At 36.4% G+C, this 21,858-nt stretch overlaps 4 protein-coding genes across 4 annotated transcripts in view; 3 read left to right on the top strand and 1 right to left on the bottom strand.

Moving 5' to 3' along the window:
- Positions 1-13,102, top strand: part of LOC109164874 (phospholipase A1-IIgamma-like) — a 46,211-nt gene extending 33,109 nt beyond the window's left edge. The window contains exon 5 of the transcript XR_002051438.1: positions 13,002-13,102. The gene's annotated coding sequence lies outside the window, so the exon portion shown is untranslated. The remainder of the gene's footprint in view (positions 1-13,001) is intronic.
- On the top strand, positions 11,234-13,082 carry LOC109164866 (phospholipase A1-II 1-like). Its single transcript, XM_019313414.1, has 3 exons — positions 11,234-11,519; positions 11,622-11,973; positions 12,194-13,082. Exons 1-3 carry the CDS (start codon positions 11,281-11,283, stop codon positions 12,821-12,823), a joined length of 1,221 nt encoding a protein of 406 aa, XP_019168959.1. The 5' UTR covers positions 11,234-11,280; the 3' UTR covers positions 12,824-13,082.
- Positions 13,103-17,759: 4,657 nt separating the features above from the next.
- On the bottom strand, positions 17,760-18,465 carry LOC109166739. Its single transcript, XM_019315637.1, has 2 exons — positions 17,946-18,465; positions 17,760-17,830 (listed from the first exon to the last, which is right to left on the bottom strand). The coding sequence occupies exons 1-2, from the start codon at positions 18,463-18,465 to the stop codon at positions 17,760-17,762; spliced, it is 591 nt and encodes a 196-aa protein (XP_019171182.1).
- A 332-nt stretch (positions 18,466-18,797) lies between these two features.
- On the top strand, positions 18,798-21,236 carry LOC109166750. Its single transcript, XM_019315643.1, has 3 exons — positions 18,798-18,807; positions 20,514-21,120; positions 21,230-21,236. The coding sequence occupies exons 1-3, from the start codon at positions 18,798-18,800 to the stop codon at positions 21,234-21,236; spliced, it is 624 nt and encodes a 207-aa protein (XP_019171188.1).
- The last annotated feature ends 622 nt before the right edge of the window (positions 21,237-21,858 follow it).

The following is a 21,858-nucleotide window of genomic DNA, read 5'->3' on the forward strand; positions in this document are numbered from 1 at the left end:
TAAGTTTTGACTCTTTGTGTAAGGTAGAATCCGACAATGAAAATCTATTAGAAATACACACTCCTAAATTCTTAAATAGTTTGAGATTGTCGGGTCTTCATAATTATTCATTGACATTAAAGGTTGGTGCACCTGTTAGTTATTGCGAACCATAGACCACTCTCTTGGTCTTTGTAATGGGACGTGACTCATCATCACAAGATTGGTAGATCACATTGTCGAAGCAAGCATAGTTAATGGGACACATGAAGAAACCAAAGTTCTTATCCCCTGAATGTCTCTCACTCCTTTTGATACGAGATTGCCCTTCAAGTGCCAACGTAAACAATTTCCGTTGATGCTTGCATATACCATTACTATCAACAAAAGCAAAGGTCAAACACTAACTCACGTTGGGTTATTGTTAAAAAAACGGCCTTTAATCACGGACAATTGTAAGTGGCTTTTTCCCGAGTCACCTATCCTGATGGCCTGAAGGTGCTAGTTCTAGACAAGGATGGACAAGATTGTGTTGCGACTACCAATGTCGTCTACAAAGAGGTTTTCAATAATGTGTAAATACAATCGATGATATTATGTTTTTTTTTTTCAAAATGACAAAATTGTTATATATCTAGACAAAAATATTTCCTTTATATAAATGAATTAGGATAGCAATTGATTACTATAACTAAGTTGCTAGAGAATGAACACATGTGCCCAATTTATAAAAATCCTAAACAATGATATATAAAAATCTCTAAAGGTACAGCACCGCTTGCGTACATCTACACATTAACTATTAATTTGAGCAATTACTTGCTCGAATTCAAGCAATGATAACAAAAACAATCCAAACTATATCTTTAATTGCACTATATAATACTCCGTATTTGATGTTATAATTTAAATAATTGTATATCGATCCAAATATTCTAAATATATTATAACAAATCCATTACGTGCACCGCACGAGTGAAAATACTAGTATACATATATACTTTAATAGAGTGATGGCTTATAAGATTATCATATTAGAAACTGTGATATTGGATTTATACCTATTAAATTTTTACGTATTTACTATTTAGCTAGTCAGTTGTCTAACTAGTATACTAAGTAGTAATTGCTACCTATAAATATTTTGAAGTTTTTAAAATCTTATTTGTTTTAAATTGAAAAATTACTCTTACTACATAGTAGTTAGTAGTTGCAATTTGTAAACTTATTCTAATTAATGGTATTACATTATTAGTTTTTTTGAAAAGGATAAATTAATTCATTAAATCGGAATGAAGAATGTTGACAAGAAAGGCATGTGGTTCATCTAACCACTCACCGCAACCTGACACAGAAAAGGCCTCCCTAGCAACAGTGTGGGCAGCACAATTCGCAGATCGCTTAACATGACAGAATTTCACATCATCAATCTCAGATGTCAAATTCTTTACATCATCAACTAAATAACCAAAAACTGAAGTAAAAGAAACTGAAGTAATTGCATTAAAAACAACCTGACAATCTGTTTCCACATCCACCGCACCCAGTCCTGTATCCCTTAACCAACTCAATGCCTCCCTAATAGATAGCACCTCTGCTTCCCTAACCGCACATAACCCGGGCATTCTTATATTCTTGGCAGCCAGAAAATTTCCAACATCATCACGTAAGACCCATCCAAAACCCATAGCATTATCCTCAACATTTAGCGCAGCATCCGTATTAAGTTTTAGCCTCCCATGTGATGGCCTTGCCCAGCCTACCACAACATGGGAATCTGAGTGGGCAACACCAGCTGGCAGCTTCTGATTCGCATTTCCCCAACAATCCAGAAACAGCAACGCCCTATGCAACATAGTACACAAATCAAAATCAATACCCTTCCACACACTCTCATTCCTGCTGGTCCACACACCCCAACAAGCCATAACAAACTTTGGTTTTGAACATAAATCTAAGGTGCCCAAGGCCCAAAAAAACCAATCTCCAAGATTATTACCATCGTAGGGACTTACATTATTAGTTTTTGATTTCTTTATTTTCTTGTAATAATTTTAAAGTGATTTTTTTTTTCAAAATGGTCCCTTGACTATTGCTCATTCTCAATTTTGCATTTCGACTTTCAATTGCACCAAATGTGGTTCCTCGAATTTCAAAAATTCACCCAATTCAGTCTTCCGTTACATATTCCGATCCGTCTAATCAGTGTTAAAATGGAGGGTATTTTTGTCCATTTACCTATTGTATGCCTAATATACACTAAGAAATAGATGAGGGGCCATTTTGAGAAAAACTCTTTTATTTATTTCATTTTTGTTCATTTTCATTTTTTAGACTCTATCAAATTAATAAATTAGAATTTCAATACAATTTTTTCTTACAAATATAAATAGTTAAAATCCCACAATTCAACCTCAAAATTTTAAACTTTCTCTACAAACTTTTTCTTTATATATAGGAACATAAAAAGATAAAAATAAAAAGTATATGAGTATTTATGAAATTTAAGAAACTTATTGTAAAACTTGATAGGAATAGAGGAAAAGTTTGTATATTTCGACAGAGGGAAAAAGTCTGTAGGGAAAGTTAAAAATTTTGATGCTAGATGGTGGGATTTTCGCTATTTATATTTGTGAGAAAAAATCTACAAAAATTCTAATTTAATAGAGTCTAAAAAAATGAAAATACACAAAAAAGAAATACTACAAATAAAAGAGTTTTTCGAAATGGTCCCTCGACTAATCCCAAAATGGTCCCTCGACTATTTCTTAGTGTATATTAGGCACGCACGCAATAGGTAAACGGACGAAAATGCCCTTGATTTTAACACTGATTAGACGGAATATGTAACGGAGGACTAAATTGTGTGAGTTTTTGAAAGTCGATAAAACACATTTGGTGCAATTGAAAATCAAAATGCAAAATTGAGAATGAGCAATAGTCGAGGAATCATTTTTGAAAAAAAAAAAAAAAAAAAAAAAAAAAAAAAAAAAACTCTTCTAAAGTTAAATAGTTGAAAATTCAAACTCACATAGAGCTATTTTGAAAATTTTGCAAATTCATTAGAAAAGTATTCATGTCAGGACCAACAAGTGGTATCAACGTAATTGTTTTAAAATTAAAGATCAATTGTTTTATGTCAACTTGAGCAATCTAAAAAACTTTATTTTCAAAATTTGTTAAATAGCTAATTTTCTAATAAGCACAGAAGTATGGATAAAAACCCTATTGTTCAATTTAAATGCATTTTTCAATTACATCTCTTCCCGTATGTATTTTGTAAATTGGATTGATCAATATAAAATTATTTCTAAAGCTATTGTATTCTCAAAAAGAAATATCATTGGACTTAAACAGCTAGCCGCAAGCTGCTAGTTTTTTTTTTTTTTTTTTTGAATGCCCGCAAGCTGCTAGTTAATTGCCTCCAATGTTATTTAAAACACATTGACTAAGTATCGAACGGTCTTCATGAAAACTTTATTCAAACACACACGAAAACTGTTTAATTTGTGTTTAACATATGTCTCGTCCAATATCATTATCGTCAAGAATATAAGTTTTATCGTCCTGCTAAATCATTTCTTTATCCTTTAATTTGCGCTCTATTATGCTACTGGTATACGATACTTGCTTGTCTTTCAAATTAAAACTTCTCCGTTCTTATTAAGTTTGGAAATATCAAAGTCTCCATGAGGCCGGCTTAAACCTTCCTTCACTTTCAGACCCCTAGTATCTATCAATTACAAAACCCACCCCAAATTGGAGTAGCAAATTAAATTACTTTTGTTAAGCATATATCTATGGAGCAATGAAAAGTAAAACCAAAATCATCAAGTCTGATCTTTTATATATGTATACACTGCTGAAGAAAGATGATTGATGAGACATAATATATAATAATTCAAATACAAGCAAACATTAAACACATGCATTATATTGGAGTAGACAGCTTGACACAAGCTGATAGTTGCTTCCACACCTCTCACTAATTCAACTCTCCTTTGAGATAAGGGAGTTGGAAGAAATTAAAACGTGAATCTCCTATGTTTAATTAGTCAATTGATTTGATTGGTTTAAGTTGACATCGGAATGGAGTTGCAAACTAAATGAAAGTTCAATATCTACGAGAGTAACATTGACACCTAATAGTGTCTCTTTAGTTCCCTTATTACACGGTCTTAATCCAAGCTAGGAACACTATAACATCTATGCAAAGGTATAGTAGCTTAATTGGTCTAAGTCCTGGCTTTTAAATTTGATTTTTTAACACAATTGTTCATTTTGTTGATTTGCTTTAATTCGATCACATGAATTGTATCTCTTTTTGAATTAACTTCCAAACGCTATATGATCTTGTTCTTAATCACTCACTATTCAACTCCACTTCAACCCACTTTTTTTATTACGACATCCCTTCATTCCCTTACCACTACTTACACAACTTCCAACAACTCTAGCATTAATAAGCGCTTTGCATGACAAGCTAAGGTTGAATTATGTAAGTATAAATATTATTTCCAAAAGGTTGAACCTCAATCCTGTCCCGACAGAGAGGCTAGACCTTTGCTTACTGTGCACAAGGAGCTCCCTCACTTTGAGAGGTTGCTCCCATATTGCCGTTGGTGACACTCGATCCTTGGCCATTCTTTTCAACTTTTACCTATATGACAAGTTGAGTTGCCCATGCGGGCAACGAACAAAAAGTTCATAGTCTACACAACTCTAATCTGTAGACCATAAATAAAAAGTTCATTATTTGTATATAAAAATTAAAGTACATTATTTTGTATACTTAATATATTTAAAATGTACCTTATATTTACGAAAAATACAATATTTTGTATTATTCACATTTAGTACATAAATAATGTACTTTTAATATATTAAAATATACTTTTTTATGGTTCATACAACACTATAGGGACTAGGGAGCATATAATAATTTTCCTTTCATCATCTTATTATGAACAGTAAAAGTCGGCGGCACGAGGCTTTGTACGTGGCTTTTTTCCGAGAGATTTTCAATAGGGATGGACAAGATTGTGTTGCGACTACCAATGTCGTCTACAAAGATATTTTCAATAGGAAAATTCTATTCACACCACCTCTTTTACTATTTGCACCACCTATTTAATAGGTCAAATCACTTTATAGGTGGTGCTCATTAAAAATTGCTATTTGCACCACCATCATTTAATGTGGTCAAAGACTAATATTTATTTTATATATGTTTTTTATAATCAAATTATTAATTTAAAAAAAAAAAAAAAAAAAAAAAAAAAAAAAAAAACTAAACGTCACCTTCTCCGGTGAGAAGGCAACACTGCCTTCTCACCGGAGAAGGCAGTCCAGTGGGTCGCCTTCTCACCGGAGAAGGCGACCCGGGTATATTTCTACTTAGGTTGCCTTCTCCGGTGAGAAAGCAATCCACTGTGGGTTGCCTTCTCACCGGAGAAGGCAACCCAGGTAGAAATCTATCTGGGTCGCCTTCTCCGGTGAGAAGGCGACCCACTGGGCTGCCTTCTCACCGGAGAAGGCGAGAAGGCAGCCCAGTTGCCTTCTCCGGTGAGAAGGCAGTCACCGGAGAAGGTGACCGTTTTTTTTTTTTAGTTTTTTTTTAAAGAATTAAATTTTGAATTAATTAATTATTTCTTAAATCTAATAAATGCATTTTGACTAGGTGGTGCAAATAACATTTTGACCACTCATTATGCTATATGCACCACCTATGTATTTATTATAAATTATTACCTTTTTATACTTTTAATGTACTTTATACCCTATTTTAATCAAAGGGTGGTGCAAATAGCAACACCCTTTCAATAATGTGTAAATACAATCGATGATATTATGTTTTTTTTTTTTTTTCAAAATGACAAAATTGTTATATATCTAGACAAAAATATATCCTTTATACAAATGAATTAGGATAGCAATTGATTACTATAACTAAGTTGCTAGAGAATGAACACATTTGCCCAATTTATGAAAATATACAAAAAAGAGATACTACAAATAAAAGAGTTTTTCTCAAAATGGTCCCTCGACTATTTCTTAGTGTATATTAGGCGCGCATACAATAGGTAAACGGACGAAAATGCCCTTGATTTTAACACTGATTAGACGGAATATGTAACGGAGAACTAAATTGTGTGAGTTTTTGAAAGTCAATGAAACACATTTGGTGCAATTGAAAATCAAAATGCAAAATTGAGAATGAGCAATAGTCGAGGGATCATTTTTTGAAAAAAAAAAAAAAAAAAAAAAAAAAAAAAAAAAAAAACTCTTCTAAAGTTAAATAGTTGAAAATTCAAACTCACATAGAGCTATTTTGAAAATTTTGCAAATTCATTAGAGAAGTATTCATGTCAGGACCAACAAGTGGTATCAAAGTAATTGTTTTAAAATTAAAGATCAATTGTTTTATGTCAACTTGAGCAATCTAAAAAACTTTATTTTCAAAATTTGTTAAATAGCTAATTTTCTAATAAGCACAGAAGTATGGATAAAAAAACCTATTGTTCAATTCAAATGCATTTTTTAATTACATCTCTTCCTGTATTTTGTAAATTGGATTGATCAATATAAAATTATTTCTAAATCTATTGTATATATTCTCATAAAGAAAGATCATTGGACTTAAACAGCTAGCCGCAAGCTGCTAGTTAATTGCCTCCAATCTTATTTAAAACACATTGACTAACTATCGAACGGTCTTCATGAAAACTTTATTCAAACACACACGAAAACTGTTTAATTTGTGTTTAACATATATCTTGTCCAATATACCAAGTGGCTTGTAGTCTACTGGTATCGGGTTGCTCCCCTAAGTGGGAGGTGTAAGATTCGAACCGCAGTTGAGGCAAATAGTGTGTGTATATGTAGGGTATCCTCCTTTCTTATAATAAAAATAAAAAAGTATATATATCTCGTCCAATATCATTATCGTCAAGAATATAAGTCGTGCTAAATCATTCCTTTATCCTTTGCACTCTACTATGCTACTGGTATACGATACTCGCTTGTCTTTCAAATTAAAACTTCCCCGTTCTTATTAAGTTTGGAAATATCAAAGTCTCCATGAGGCCGGCTTAAACCTTCCTTCACTTTCAGACCCCTAGAATCTATCAATTACAAAACCCACCCCAAATTGGAGTAGCAAATTAAATTACTTTTGTTAAGCACATATCTGTGGAGCAATGAAAAGTAAAACCAAAATCATCAAGTCTGATCTTTTATATATATATACACTGCTGAAGAAAGATGATTGATGAGACATAATATATAATAATTCAAATACAAGCAAACATTAAACATATGCATTATATTGGACTAGACAGCTAGACACAAGCTAATAGTTGCTTCCACACCTCTCACTAATTCAACTCTCCTTTGGAATAAGGGAGTTGGAAGAAAACGTGATTCTCGTATGCTTAATTAGTCAATTGATTTGATTGGCTTAAGTTGTCATCGGAATGGAGTTGCAAACTAATTAAAAGTTAAATATCCCCGTGAGTAACATTGACACCTAATAGTGTCTCTCTAGTTCCCTTATTACACGGTCTTAATCCATGCTAGGAACACTATAACATCTATGCAAAGGTATAGTAGCTTAATTGGTCTAAGTCCGGGCTTTTAAATTTGATTTTTTAACTCAATTGTTCATTTTGTTGATTGTTGAGATTAATAAGGAACAAGAAACAATAATAATGGCAAAAAGGGTAAAGAAGCAAGATTTACGTGGTTCGGTAATGTGCTTACGTTCACGGGAGTGAAAGTATTCTTATATTCATAGTGATGATGATAGTGGTGACACAACCCCTTAAGAATACAACCAATATATTTATAGGCATCTAATCCAGGTACAAAGGGTCTACCCATTTCACTCCTACTCCTAGTATGAGACAAACTCATATTCCTAATCCATATATGAGACAAAATCAATAATCTCCACCTTGGCGAATATGCTCTTTAGGAGAAAAGATATCTTAACAAATCTCCACCTTGACGAATATGCTCTTTAGGAGAAAAGACTTATCTCACCATCTCCACCTTCACATATCTGCCCTTTAGGAGAAAAGACTATCTCCACCTTTGCAAATATGCTCTTTAGGAGAAAAGATAACTCCACAAATCTTCACTTTAGCAAATATGTCCCTTAGGAGAAAAGACTTATCTCACCATCTCCACCTTCACAATTATGTCCCTTAGGAGAAAAAGACTTATCTCACATATACACATGGGTAGGAACAACCACGCTCATCCCAACTAGCCAGCCGTATGCATCACGCAGCATCAAACGTTTTCCAGCATGTACACGAACCGCTTTGTCCTAAGCCATTCGCCCCTCAGCCGTCGACCTGTTATACCAGCCGCGACTCATGCTTACTGTCCCGTTTAGCTGACCTCCTGCATCTGGCCCATACCAGGTCCATGTCCCCTCTTGGTATCCACGCTGCCCCTAACACAACAGCGCCCCTGCAAAGTCACACTAAACCTGTGTGCCTTGCCCAATGCTCCACTAACCAGTAATTGCCACTGGTCAGCAACACGCACCACGCAGCATCAAACGTTTCCCCGTGCATGTTCACGAACTGCTTCGTCCCAAGCAATCCGCCAGCCGTGACTCATGCCAAGCCCGGCCCATACCGATACCAGGACTATATCGGCCCTAACCAGTGCCATACCAGCACATACCGAGCCCATATAAGCCCATACCTATACCAGGTCCGCGACCCCTCCTGGTATCCGCGCTGCCCAACACTACCGCGCCCCTCACCACCTTCTCATCTAGCATCTAGAAACACCCAACAAGTCCGAACAATGTTTGAACTTGTTACTAGTTACCGCTAGAACATCACCTTCACTATAATAAGAGTCATCAGCATGTACCACGTCCGTAGTTTCCTGCTTCTTCAACTCCTCCCAATCAGCCTCTTCTAGATTTGCTGGCTTTTCCGCCCTCAAGGTTTTCAGAAGGCCCTGATATGCCAACAAATCCTTTACCCTAGATTGCCATAACTCAAAATTCCCTGTACCATCAAATTTTGATACCTCGAATTTTGTACTTGAAATGGTCATCTCAACTATGCTCTGATACTAATTTGTTGAGATTAACAGGAACAAGAAACAATAATAATGGCAAAAAGGGTAAAGAAAGCAAGATTTACGTGGTTCGGCAATGTGCCTACGTCCACGGGAGTGAAAGTATTCTTATATTCATAGTAATGATGATAGTGGTGACACAACCCCTTAGGAATATAACCAATATATTTATAAGCATCTAATCCATGTACAAAGGGTCTACCCGTTTCACTCCTACTCCTAGTATGAGACAAACTCATATTCCTAATCCATATATGAGACAAACTCAACATTGATTTGCTTTGATTTGATCACATGAATTGTATCTCTTTTTGAATTAACTTCAAAACGCTATATGATCTTGTTCTTAATCACTCACTATTCAACTCCACTTCAACCCACTTTTTTATTAGAGTAAATACCCAAAATGATCCCTCGACTATAGCTAAATTCACAAATTGGTCCTCGCCTTTCAATTTCAACCAATTAAGTCCTTAACTTTGCAATTTTGACATGATTTGGTCATCCATCTATTTGACCATTTGTTGACCGTGATCGACGATCTCCAGAAGAACCTTCAGCTCTCGTCGGAGCATGTGGAGGCCTCCAGGATGACATTGCACCGGTTTGGAAACACGTCGTCTTCTTCGCTCTGGTTTGAACTCAATTACATTAAATCCAAAGGGAGGATGAAGAAAGGCGACCAGATTTGGTAGATTGCTTTCGACAGTGGATTCAAATGTAACAGTGCGGTCTGGAAATGCAACCGGAATCTTAAAAAACCGACGATGGACCATGAAATTACATATATTTTCTCAAAAATCACAGTCAACAAACGGTCAAATAGACAGAGGACCAAATTGTGTTAAAATTACAAAGTTAAGGACTTAATTGGTTGAAATTGAAAGTTGAGGCCAATTTGTGAATTTAACTATAGTCGAGGGATCATTTTTGGTATTTACTCTTTTTATTACGACATCCCTTCTTTCCCTTACCACTACTTACACAACTTCCAACAACTCTAGCATTAATAAGCGCTTTGCATGACAAGCTAAGGTAGAATTATGTAAGTATAAGTATTATTTCCAAAAGGTTGAATCCCAACCCTGTCCCGACAGAGCATCTGGAATGATGTAAATCATGGTAACTCAACTGAACATGAACCACAGAGGCTAGACCTTTGCTTACTGCGCTCAAGGAGTTCCTTCACTTTGAGAGGTTGCTCCCACACTGTCGTTGGTGAGACTCGATCCCTGGTCGATCATTCTTTCCAACTTTCACCTCTATGACAAGTTGAGTTGCCCATGCGGGCAACGAACAAAAAGTTCATAGTGTACACAACTCTAATCACTGCTGGAAATTATGAAATTCCGACGACTTGAAAGTGATCTTAAATCAAGTCTAAAGCAAAAAGTGGTCGGAAATAGCAACAAAGGTTTTTTCGAATACCAAAAGTGGTTAGAACAAGACTTTCGACTTGATTTAAGATCACTTTCAGGTGGTCGGAAATTCCATAATTTCCAACAGTGAATCTGTAGACCATAAATAAAAAGTTCATTATTTATATATAAAAATTAAAGTACATTATTTTGTATACTTAATATATTAAAAATGTACCTTATATTTACGAAAAATATAATATTTTGTATAATGCACATTTAGTACATAAATATATTAAAATATACTCCCTCCGTCCCATTTTATGTGTCTTACTTTCCTTTTTAGTTTGTCCCAAAATAGTGTCATTTTCTAAAATTGAACATAACTATCACTCTACATTTCTCAATTTACCATTTTGACTTTTCAAATTTTTAGAGGTAAGTACAATTGTACTTGTACTTTTCAAATTTTTAGAGGTAAGTATAATTGTACTTGGGCAAAATTGAAAACTTAGTACCGTTTGTTATGTTGTATTAAAAACTGTGTAAAAAGCAGGAAGTATACTTTTGAACTCACAATCTTCCAAATGGAAGTCCAATCCGAGTACCATCAGACCACATAGACCACATAGTCTTGGTATAGGGAGCATATAATAATTTGCCTTTCATCATCTTATTATGAACAGTAAAAGTCGGCGGCACGAGGAGCGCGAGCGAGCGGAATGGGCGATAGATGTGTATAAAAAGGGGGAGTATGTGGGGAGTTTCAGCACCACTTACTACTTGAGAAATCCATAGAAAAAAGAAGAGAGAGAGAGAGAGAGAGAAAGAATTGAAGATGAGTGACACAGGCATTGCTAAAAGATGGAGGGTTCTAAGTGGGAGTGATAACTGGGAAGGGCTACTGGAGCCTTTGGATTCGGATCTCCGCCGCTACCTCATTCACTACGGAACCATGGTTTCACCCGCAACCGATTCTTTCATAAACGAACCAGCTTCCAAAAATGTGGGATTATCACGATATGCCAGGAGAAACCTCCTTGCCAACTGTGGACTGGTGAAGGGAAACCCTTTCAAGTATTAAAGCTTCTCTCTCTATCTCTCTCAGTTTCTGTTCTGATCTCATTCACCCACAAGCTAGTTTAATTTATATATGTTTTTTTTTGTTAATTGTTTAAGATATGAAGTGACCAAATACTTCTATGCACCATCAATAATCCCAATCCCAGACGAAGGGTATAATGTGAGGCCAACCCGAGCGGATGCAGTGCTAAAGGAATCAAACTGGAATGGATATGTTGCTGTGGCCACGGATGAAGGAAAAGTTGCTTTGGGACGAAGAGACATTCTGATTGTTTGGAGGGGAACAATTCGAAAGTCAGAGTGGAATGAGAATATCACATTCTGGTTCGTCAAAGCGCCATTATTCTTTGGCCAAAACTCTGACCCTCTGGTGCATAAGGGTTGGTACGATATGTATACCACCATCAATCAAGATTCCCAACTGAATAAAAAGAGTGCCAGAGATCAGGTATGTGTAATATAGATTAAGTGTTTACTAAGATAGCTAGTAGCTAAGATCAAGACGCTGACTGTTGGACTTCACCTTTAAACTATTCACCTACAGTCACAATGGGTGCTAGACTTGCCTTTACCAGACTCTATCCAACATTTTGTATTTTTATTTTTATTTCAGTGTCTTTTCGGCATTGTAGAATTTGACTTGACTTATCTTTGTTATATATCTATAGATTAGTGAAGAAGTTGCAAGACTTGTTGAGTTATACAAGGACGAGGAAATTAGCATAACCGTGACAGGACACAGCTTGGGTTCATCCCTGGCAACACTAAACGCAGTAGACATGGCTTTCAATCCATTCAGACCGGACATTCCTGTCACTGCTTTCTTGTATGCAAGCCCCAAAGTAGGGGATGAGAATTTTAAAAATGCCATTTCTAATCAACAAAACCTTCGAGCCTTGCGAATCACCGACGTCAATGATCTTGTTCCAATAATTCCACCGTTTGGATGGAAAGAAGGTGACAACATAATAACAACGCCACCAACACCTTACGGAGATGTGGGGGTGGGTTTGGTTATTGATTCTAAGAAATCCGACTATTTGAAGCCTGACGTTCCAACCTTGTCAACTCACGACTTGATGCTTTATATGCATGGAATTGATGGATACCAGGGGTCTCAAGGAGGGTTTGAGCGTCACGGAGACTTTGATCTTGCCAAAGTTAATAGGTATGGGGATTATTTGAAAGCCGAGTATCCTATACCAATAGGATGGTTTAACATAAAGGATAAAGGAATGGTTCAGCAGGACAATGGAAATTATATCCTTGACGATCATGAAGTGGACGAGACATTTTAAACCGAAATAGTTTTGTGCATGCATGCATGTGTGTTTGAATAAAGCTAAGTCTTCTATAGCTTCATGAAGACCTTTCTATAATTATTGAGTGTGTTTTGAATAAAATTGGAGGTGAGGCATGCAACTAGCCGCTTGTGGCTAGATGTCTAGTCCAATGCATGTGTGCAAGGTTTGCTAGCTAGCTTGTATTTGAATTATTATGTATGTTTCAATCATTATCGATTTTAAGCAATAATATATATAATAATAAAATATCAAACTTGATCGAATTGCATGCTTTTACTTTGCTTTGTTCCTGCATGCTTAACAAAACTAATTTAATTTGCTACTCAAATCTGGGGTTGTTTACTTTGAATAATCTTCTTTCTACCTCTTTTTGACCATTCAACATAAACAACCTGCCTGCTACCACGGGACACTATATTAACTGGAAATTTTTAAAAATTTCTGAAAAGAAAAATATATAGAAATTAAAACAGAAAACATGTTTATTAGCACAGTTTTCTATTTTAAAAACTGAAAATAATTTTTCAATTTTCTAGAAAACTGAAACATTCTTAAAAACTAGAAAACTGAAACACTTTTAAAAATTATTTTCTAAATGAAAAACTGAAAATAATTTTCCAAATTTCTAGAAAACTGAAACACTCTTAAAAATTAGAAAACTGAAATACTTTTAAAAATTGTTTTCTAAATGAAAAATAGAATCATCTGTTCTTAAAAACTAGAAAATTGAAACACTCTTAAAAACTATTTTCTAAATGAAAAACAGAATCATTTACTCTTAAAAACTAGAAAACATGATCAAACCATTGACCTTTGGTTAAGGGTAAACATAACGTATTTGCTTTACACTTTAAAGTTAGACATTATTTACATTATCAAAATTAAGAATTAAACTCTATATAATGTTTTAGATTTTGATTGAAATCAATAGAGTATTAGTTCGAATATTTTAAATTATGTTACATTGTAATACAAGTTCGGTCCATATATTGAATATTGAAATCTCACATACATTAGAATTTAAAGTAAAAGTTATATATTCATATACATGTCATTCAAATGAATATATCCAAAAAAATATTTTGGCTATGACTTTGTAGGCCACATTGCATAATGCAATAGGCCTCAAATCAGACACTCGTTCAGGAGTTTTCTTTTTTCGGAATCAAAACAAAATTGGACTCATTTAAGCCAACTAGCAGATTGCAATTATGAATGCAATCTGTGACAAAACTAGTGAGATCCCCCCTAACAATGGACCTAACAATAGACCAGAAATTTTGATAAAACGAAGAGGACATACCGTCGGGGCCTGCAACTTTATCTGGGACCATAGAGAACAAAGCCATCTTCACCTCCTCCGCCTCAACAGGCTGTGTCAGTCGGTTGTTCATGTCGGCAGTGACCCGATTAGAAACTCGGCTCATAAGATCACTGTTGCGGGCAGAAGAAAGGAAGATATCAGAGTAATATCTCATAATTTCCGAGTGCATGTCTGAACCTTCAACCCACTAGCCAGCTGCAGTTTGTATGCGTACCAACCTGTTGTTCTTCCGTCGGCATGAGGCGAATTTATGAAAGAACTTCATGTTATGATCCCCTTCCTGGAGCCATAACTGTTTAGAGCGCTGCCGCCAATAGACGTCTTCCTGAGCAAGAAGTCTGTTCAAGTCCTCCTTCAATTCGTCGCCAAGAAGATATCCACGCCGTGACTGTCTCTACTACCCCTCAACCTCTCCAGCTTGTCTTTTAGATATTGAATCCTTCTGCCAAATCTTCGAAATAGTCACCCCCCTCCCCCTCATTGCCACAAATCCTTACCGCATTGTGTCACATTTTGTTGGAAGCCGAAGCCGTGATTGGAGCCCCGAGAATATTCAATAATCCTTCTGCAGTTGTCGTCAAGCAGCCATGCTGCCTCAAACTTAAAACGCCTACTGATGCGTAGTATATTTGCAAACAAGTAATACTTGGAGTACGAGTTATCGATCCACAGGAAAGTGGTTGTATCAAGCACTAGTTACTAATTTATTCATTAGAGCTAATCCTAACAATTGATTGGATGATTGGTTGCATAAAATAAATAAAATAAAGCAGAGATTCAAGATTTTGAAAACAATAGAGAGAAGATGAGATTCCTGGGATTCAAGTATTTAATCACCTAGTGCCAAATCTTAAGGACAATATTAAAATCCGGGTTTAACAAGTGTGAGGATGCAAGGTGGTATAGAGCTACTCTCGTAGTCACTAACACTAGTGAATTTCCACTCTCGTGGCTTAAACACCCAATAAAACAAGATCAAGCATCATAAATTCCTAACTACTGCCATGTCTTGATGCGCAATAATCAAGAATTAAATCCCCCTAATAAATTACCCTTCCTCAAGGTGCAACAATTAGGTGCAATTGTGTGTGCCCTAAGTTATGCCCAACTCTCGTTGTGACACAAACAAAGCTACGAAGCAAGTAATTCGGGCCCTAAACTACTAGCAACAAGAATATATAACACAATTGCAACACAAGTTAACCCAAATAATAATATATTAAAGAAACTGAGAGCTCAGGCACATAGGTTCATAAACACTTTTACCCAAGAATCGCTAAAGAACTTAGCCAAGCATGGCTAAATTATACATAGTAAATATAAATAAAGAATTACAAATCATCAAAAGAGTACAAGAATTAACCAGTTGATTCTCTCAAATCTCCCTACTAGTCTTCTTCTTGCTTCCCAAGACAACTTGTGGCTCTTGATTTCTCTCTTTCTTATCTCCAAAGAACTCTGTATTCCGAATTCTGGATTCATATTAGGGTTGAGGAATGCGGGATTTTGTAGCAAGAATCAAGTCGGGACGAAATCGTAATTCTCTTATTTTATTTTAGAAAATTCACGAATTCTTCAATTTAGAATATTTTCTAACTTTTGATTTTGGAGAATAAAGCTTTGGAAAGGGTAATTCTATTTACACCACCTATTTTACTATTTGCACCACCTATTTAGTAGGTCAAATAACTTTATAGGTGGTGTAAATGCCAGCATTAAATGTGGTCAAAGATTATTATTTGTTTTTTATTTTTTTTTAAATTACAAAAAAAAAAAAAAAAAACAAAAAAAAAAAACAAAACAAAACAAAACAAAAACTCCATCCCGTCACCTTCTCCGTGAGAAGGCAGGGACTGCCTTCTCACCGAAAAAGGCAACTGGGCTGCCTTCTCCGGTGAGAAGGCAGCCCAGTGGGTTGTTAAAAAAAATAAAATAAAATAAAATAAAATAAAATAAAAAGATCCGTCACCTTCTCCGGTGAGAAGGGCGACGGACTGCCTTCTCACCGGAGAAGGCAACCCACACAGTGGGCTGCCTTCTCGCCGGAGAAGGCACAGTGGCCTGCCTTCTCCGGCCTTCTCACCAGAGAAGGCGATGGTTGTTTTTTTTTTTTTTTTTTTAATGAATTAAATTATGAATTAATTTTGACCTAATAAATGCAATTTTAATAAGGTGGTGCAAATAGCATTTTGACCATCCATTAGGCTATTTGCACCACCTATATATTTATTATAAATTATAAAATTTTTACATTTCCAATGATACTTTATACCATTTTTGGTCAAAGGGTAGTGCAAATAGCAACACCCTTTGGAAATTGCCACCCTTGAAATTTAGCGCCCATCATGCAGATTTTCGAAATTGATGATTAATGCATGCCAATTTGAAGTTGATTAATGCCGCCTCTTTCCTTTTTTTTAGAAGTTTTGCCGCCCAGATGCAAATTAGCGTCAAACGCAATGCCACGTCTTTCTCGACGCGTCGAGCGCTGTTGTGCTCGCACAAATTACTTTCGGGAAATTTTCGACGCGTCGAGTCTTCTGGGCTCCAACTTGTCCATTTTGGCTCCAAACTCGCCCTAGAACTTCCCTTGCTCATAGAATTGACCTACAATGGTTCCAAAACACTAACAAACACCGTAAAACATTCCAAATAAGTGTGAACCATAACTAAATAATAAAATAAAGGATTTTGCAATTAAATTACCACAATCATGAACTCAAGCCTAATAAATATAATCAAATTAATATTAAAAATCTGCACAATTAGGCTCACATCACCTACCCACTCGACGGTCCGGACCCCCCTCCAGTTCCAGCAAAATAGCGCTATGATAAGAATGCAAAGTAAGAAGATTATGGACCGTTGCCCCTATATACAAATCACACCAGGCTGTAGAAGCCACCGCCCGGTCTAACCGCTCCTCCACCCAATGCGTCGTGCCTCTGCCTCTCTCCCAAGTAAAGCTGTAACCGGACATACCAAGGTCAGATAAGTCACAATCCTGCAAGGCCTCGTTGAAACCCCAGATTAATCCATCCGGATGGGGAATTGGCCCCTTCTCCTCGTGACAAGCAAGGTCGTTGAAGTCTCCTATCACAACCCATGGTAAATTGGATCGAGAACTCAACTCCCTCAAAAGATCCCAAGACTGGCTCCTTCTAGACCGTTCAGGATAGCCATAGAAGCAACAAAGCCGCCATGGAATCGTACCCGAAAAATTGACCTCCACATCAATATGACTTCCAGAAAATCCAAGTAGAGTTGCCATCTCTTTCTCCCTCCACAATAACGCCAGACCGCCTCCTAATCCTAGTCTATCTACACAAAACATCCCCTTAAAACCCAAACGTATGCTTGCTGTTTCCAAATATGCAGAGTAAGCTTTGGTCTCCATTAAAAATACAAAGTCAGGTCACTTTTTGGACACCAGGCCCACCAGTTCATGAACCATCCGAGGGCTACCCAAACCACGGCAGTTCCACCTCAGTGTACTCATGATGATGGGCGGGCCAAGCTCCCCGGACCCGCCGTAAGCATGTTTTTTGAGATATCAGCCATATTTACGTCACCAACAATTAACTGTCCCAGTCCCGACCCATCCTCTCATCGGCGTTTATGCTCCCCAATCACCTGTTGCAATTCCTCAACCAGAACCGGATCAATAGTGGGCAATGCTGGGATTGAAGGCACGCAAGCCGCCATCAGAGGTAGTTCCGGCAAAAGCCATTTCGAACCAACCGGCTTCGGCTCTCTTCTCCCCCCCCCCCCCCCCCTCCCTCAACCAAGCACCATAAGGAAAGTCCTTCGCCGTCAGTCCTTGCTCATACACCTTGTGACAGAATTTCTCCGAATGCCCAATCAAACCACAGCATAAACAAAAGATGTTCAGACGTTCGTATTTGAACGTGATCCATTGAAAGGTCCCATTGCGGTGCTGTAGCTTCATATTCCGCTTTAGCGGCTCTCCAATATTCAGTGCAATCCTGACTCTAAAATAGCTTCGCCATGCGCCCCCGAAAATGTTTGGGTAGGTGCCCACATATCTCCCCACCTGCTCAACGAACTCTGACGTTGCATACACAGTCGGCAACTCGTGGATTTGAACCCAAAAGCCACTGAATCTAGCACTATCTCCTCCGGCCTCGCCAGCGGGGACTTGCTTGCACACCAAAGTTTGGTTCTCGAATGACCACGGGCGTTCATCCAAAACTCTTTGCAAATCCTTCAAGTGAGGGAATTGGAAGGCAAATAAATTGTCCTCCAGCGGAATGACTCGCATCCCCATCACCGGCCTCCACACTGAGGCCATTACATGTTGCATGTGAACAAATTTATGTAACGTTTATCCGTTACTATTAGTATAACATTAGGATAAGTTATGATAATATTCAGTATTTGATATGTGGTGCAACACTAATAACCTAATAGCTAGACTACCATTATGATTAGGAGTCTAGTTAGGATTTAGGAGACCTAAAGACAATCAACCACAATGATGGCCAGTGGTTATATAAGGTCACTAGTCCTCTCACTGCTCACATTACATACCTCATACACCATTTAGAGAGAGCTGAGTAAAGTGAGAGATAAAATACTCGTTATCTCTGCAGCAGTCCGGATCGTTCAACCGTGTTAAGAACTATGGCTGGAGGTTAGTCGATCCTATTATCACATATTATAATGATGCATGTGATATTTTAGTCTAACAGTTGGTATCAGTCGCCATAAATACTCTGCCTAGTTTTTTTTTAATTGCTAAATATTTGCATATGTTATATACTTTGCTGTATAATTGAGTTTACACATGCGAATGTTTTTTTAGTATGCAATTGTATGTCTGGGCTGCTGGAAATTCAGTTTTTTCCGCATTAAGAAACCCAAAAAAAAAAAAAAGTTAAAGTTGGATAATAAATTTTTGTTTGACCTTTGCGCTGCTGTTGGCTGTGTGACGAAGAAGATGATGAATGAAAATGTCTAAGCTAATTGAGCCAGACTTGGGCTCATCATAATAAAAAAAAAATCTTTTTTTATTAAATCTGGGCCTGTTATGGTTTTGGGCCAAATCTGAATTGATATTTGGACTACATCAATTCATTCAGATTAACATCTTCATCATATTTGGACTTCTTCTAATTAAATTATCCAATTGAAATTTTTTTTATTAAGTCTATTATTAAATTATTATTCAACTTTGAACAATTATTCAGTTTTTAATTTTTCAGTTGAATTTTAATTTAATAATGTTTTTCAGTTTAAATTGTATTAAGTGTTACAATTTAATTGTGGAGTATTTGTGAGTAATGTGCATAATCTGAGCATGCTATTTATCTCTTTATTGCAATAATTATTTGACTGTAATTATAATTATGCCTGTAGAAAAGCATGCTCATTAAGAAAAATTTAGAGCCTTTTAGGTCTGAATTATATGCTATGCATGATTTAGTGCCTTTTAGGTGAATTAGTGACTTTCAGGTTAGATTATGCATATTATTACTCAATCTTCAGTTATTACTCCACTCAATCTTCAGTCATTACTCCACTCGTGTTTTATAAAGTTCCAAAAGCACAGAAAGTACATAAAACAATTCGTAGTTTACCCTATTCAAAGCCTTATCCATAGGTGAAACTACAACTCTTTAGATCTCTCAAACAATTTTACTTCAAAAATGAGAACACATGAATTAGGGAAGTTTCTTGGGGAGGAATACTAGTTCTATGGCCCTGGCTTAAAAGCCTTGTTGCTACTAGTCCCCTTGCGACGTTACTCTGTCTAAGGAGTTGGTTTTTAACCGAGCTTCGTCTCGACCAACTTTCCTGGGAGTATACCTATGGATTGTCTATCATATTTTGGTTTAATCTGTTTGTTTATTAGGCTTTCTTGCTAATGTGATTATGTTCTTTGGTTAATTAAAGAGTAGCCACAACATCTTTAATTTTCCAAAATTACATATTAAGTTTTATTCACATAAAGTTAATGCAAGAATATTGTAATTCACTCTGTGTGCTATGGCAAAATTTAGCCCACAGACAATTTTGTTATATTTGTAGGGTTAATTAGGATGAAATACCATACTATGAACATAATTTGCCCACAGGGATTATGTATCGGCATATAGTTTTGGTAGTTTTGTCATTAAGGGTGGAAAAAAAACCTCAAATCGCGCCCATTCCGTTTCTACCATTCGGTTTTGGTAAATTCACTATGCGTAAAAATTTAGCCCACAGCCAATTTTTATGGCATCCGAATTTATTTTTCGCATAATTTTACATTGGTAATATTATGTACTTCAGTATCTCTCTCTAATTTTTTGTGCCTCGGAAATATTCTAACCAAGCATTAATTATTATTCTTTACAGCAACTCATCCTGTCTCTCAAACACGAACTATTAATGTTCCAATCCTTAATGAAGATAATCACAAGGAGTGGAAAGATGCAATTCTCCTGCAATTAAGATTATTAGAGTTGGATTACGTTGTTCTCAATGAGGAACCCCCTGAGGTTACTGAAGAAAGCACTGGCGAAGCCAAGCAACTTCGCGCACGATGGGAGAAATCCAATCGATTATGTGTGGTCTTCATTAAGTCACGAATTTCCAGAAAAATTCGTTTTTGCTTTGAGGACATTAGGAAAGCTAAGCCCTTGCTCAAAGCTATCGATGATAACTTCATTGAATCAAAGAAAGTTTTGGCAATAACTCTAATCATGAAGTTTAGAAATTTGCATCTTTCCACTGTCGAGGGAACGCGTGAACACATTATGCAACTCGGGGATATTGCGGCTCAATTAAAGAAGTTGGAAATCATTGTACCAGATGATTATTTGGTGCGTTTTGCACTTGATACCCTCCCTCAGGAGTACAATCCTTTTAAGATTTCCTACATCACACATAAAGTGGACTGGTCTATCAATGAGTTGATAACCAAGTGTGTAATGGAGGAACGAAGGCTTGTGGCTAAGCTTGGGTATGTTCCATCTTCTTTTGTTTGTTTCGAATCTAATATGTCAGAAGTTAATACTAATTCATGGTGGGTTGACTCTGGTTCAACAATCTACATTGCAAACTCTTTGCAGGATTTGACAAAATTGAGACAGCCGACGGGAACTGAGTGTAGCATTTTCTCTGGAAACAAGATTGCATCACCAGTCGAAGTTGTCGGAGTTTGCAATTTAGTTTTGGACAATGGTTTTGTAATGACGTTAGAAAAGACATTTTATGTTCCTAGTTTTTCTAGGAACTTAGTTTCAGTGTCTAGACTTGTACCCTTCGGATATTCTTTTGAATTTAATACCAATAATATCAAGTTATTTCGTTATTCTACTTGTGTTGGTACTGGTACATTGTCTAATGGTCTTTTCCGTCTTAAATTAAAGAATGATTCAGTTTACAATTCTTTACATGTTCAAAACGACACCAAACGGTGCAGTATTAACGATAATTCCTCAATGTTGTGGCATCGGAGATTAGGTCATATCTCCCTTGAGCGTATTAAAAGGTTAGTAAAAGATGGAGTACTTTCTACTCTAGACTATACTGACTTTGAGACTTGCGTTGACTGCATTAAGGGTAAGCAGACAAACAAGTCAAAGAAAGGGGCCAATAGAAGTACAACGTTGTTGGAAATTATTCATACTGACAAATGTTGTCCTGACATGACAATACCTGGTCAGAAATATTTCATCACCTTTATTAATGACTTTTC

This window comes from Ipomoea nil, unplaced genomic scaffold (assembly GCF_001879475.1).
Source record: "Ipomoea nil cultivar Tokyo-kokei standard unplaced genomic scaffold, Asagao_1.1 scaffold0317, whole genome shotgun sequence".
NCBI lineage: Eukaryota > Viridiplantae > Streptophyta > Magnoliopsida > Solanales > Convolvulaceae > Ipomoea > Ipomoea nil.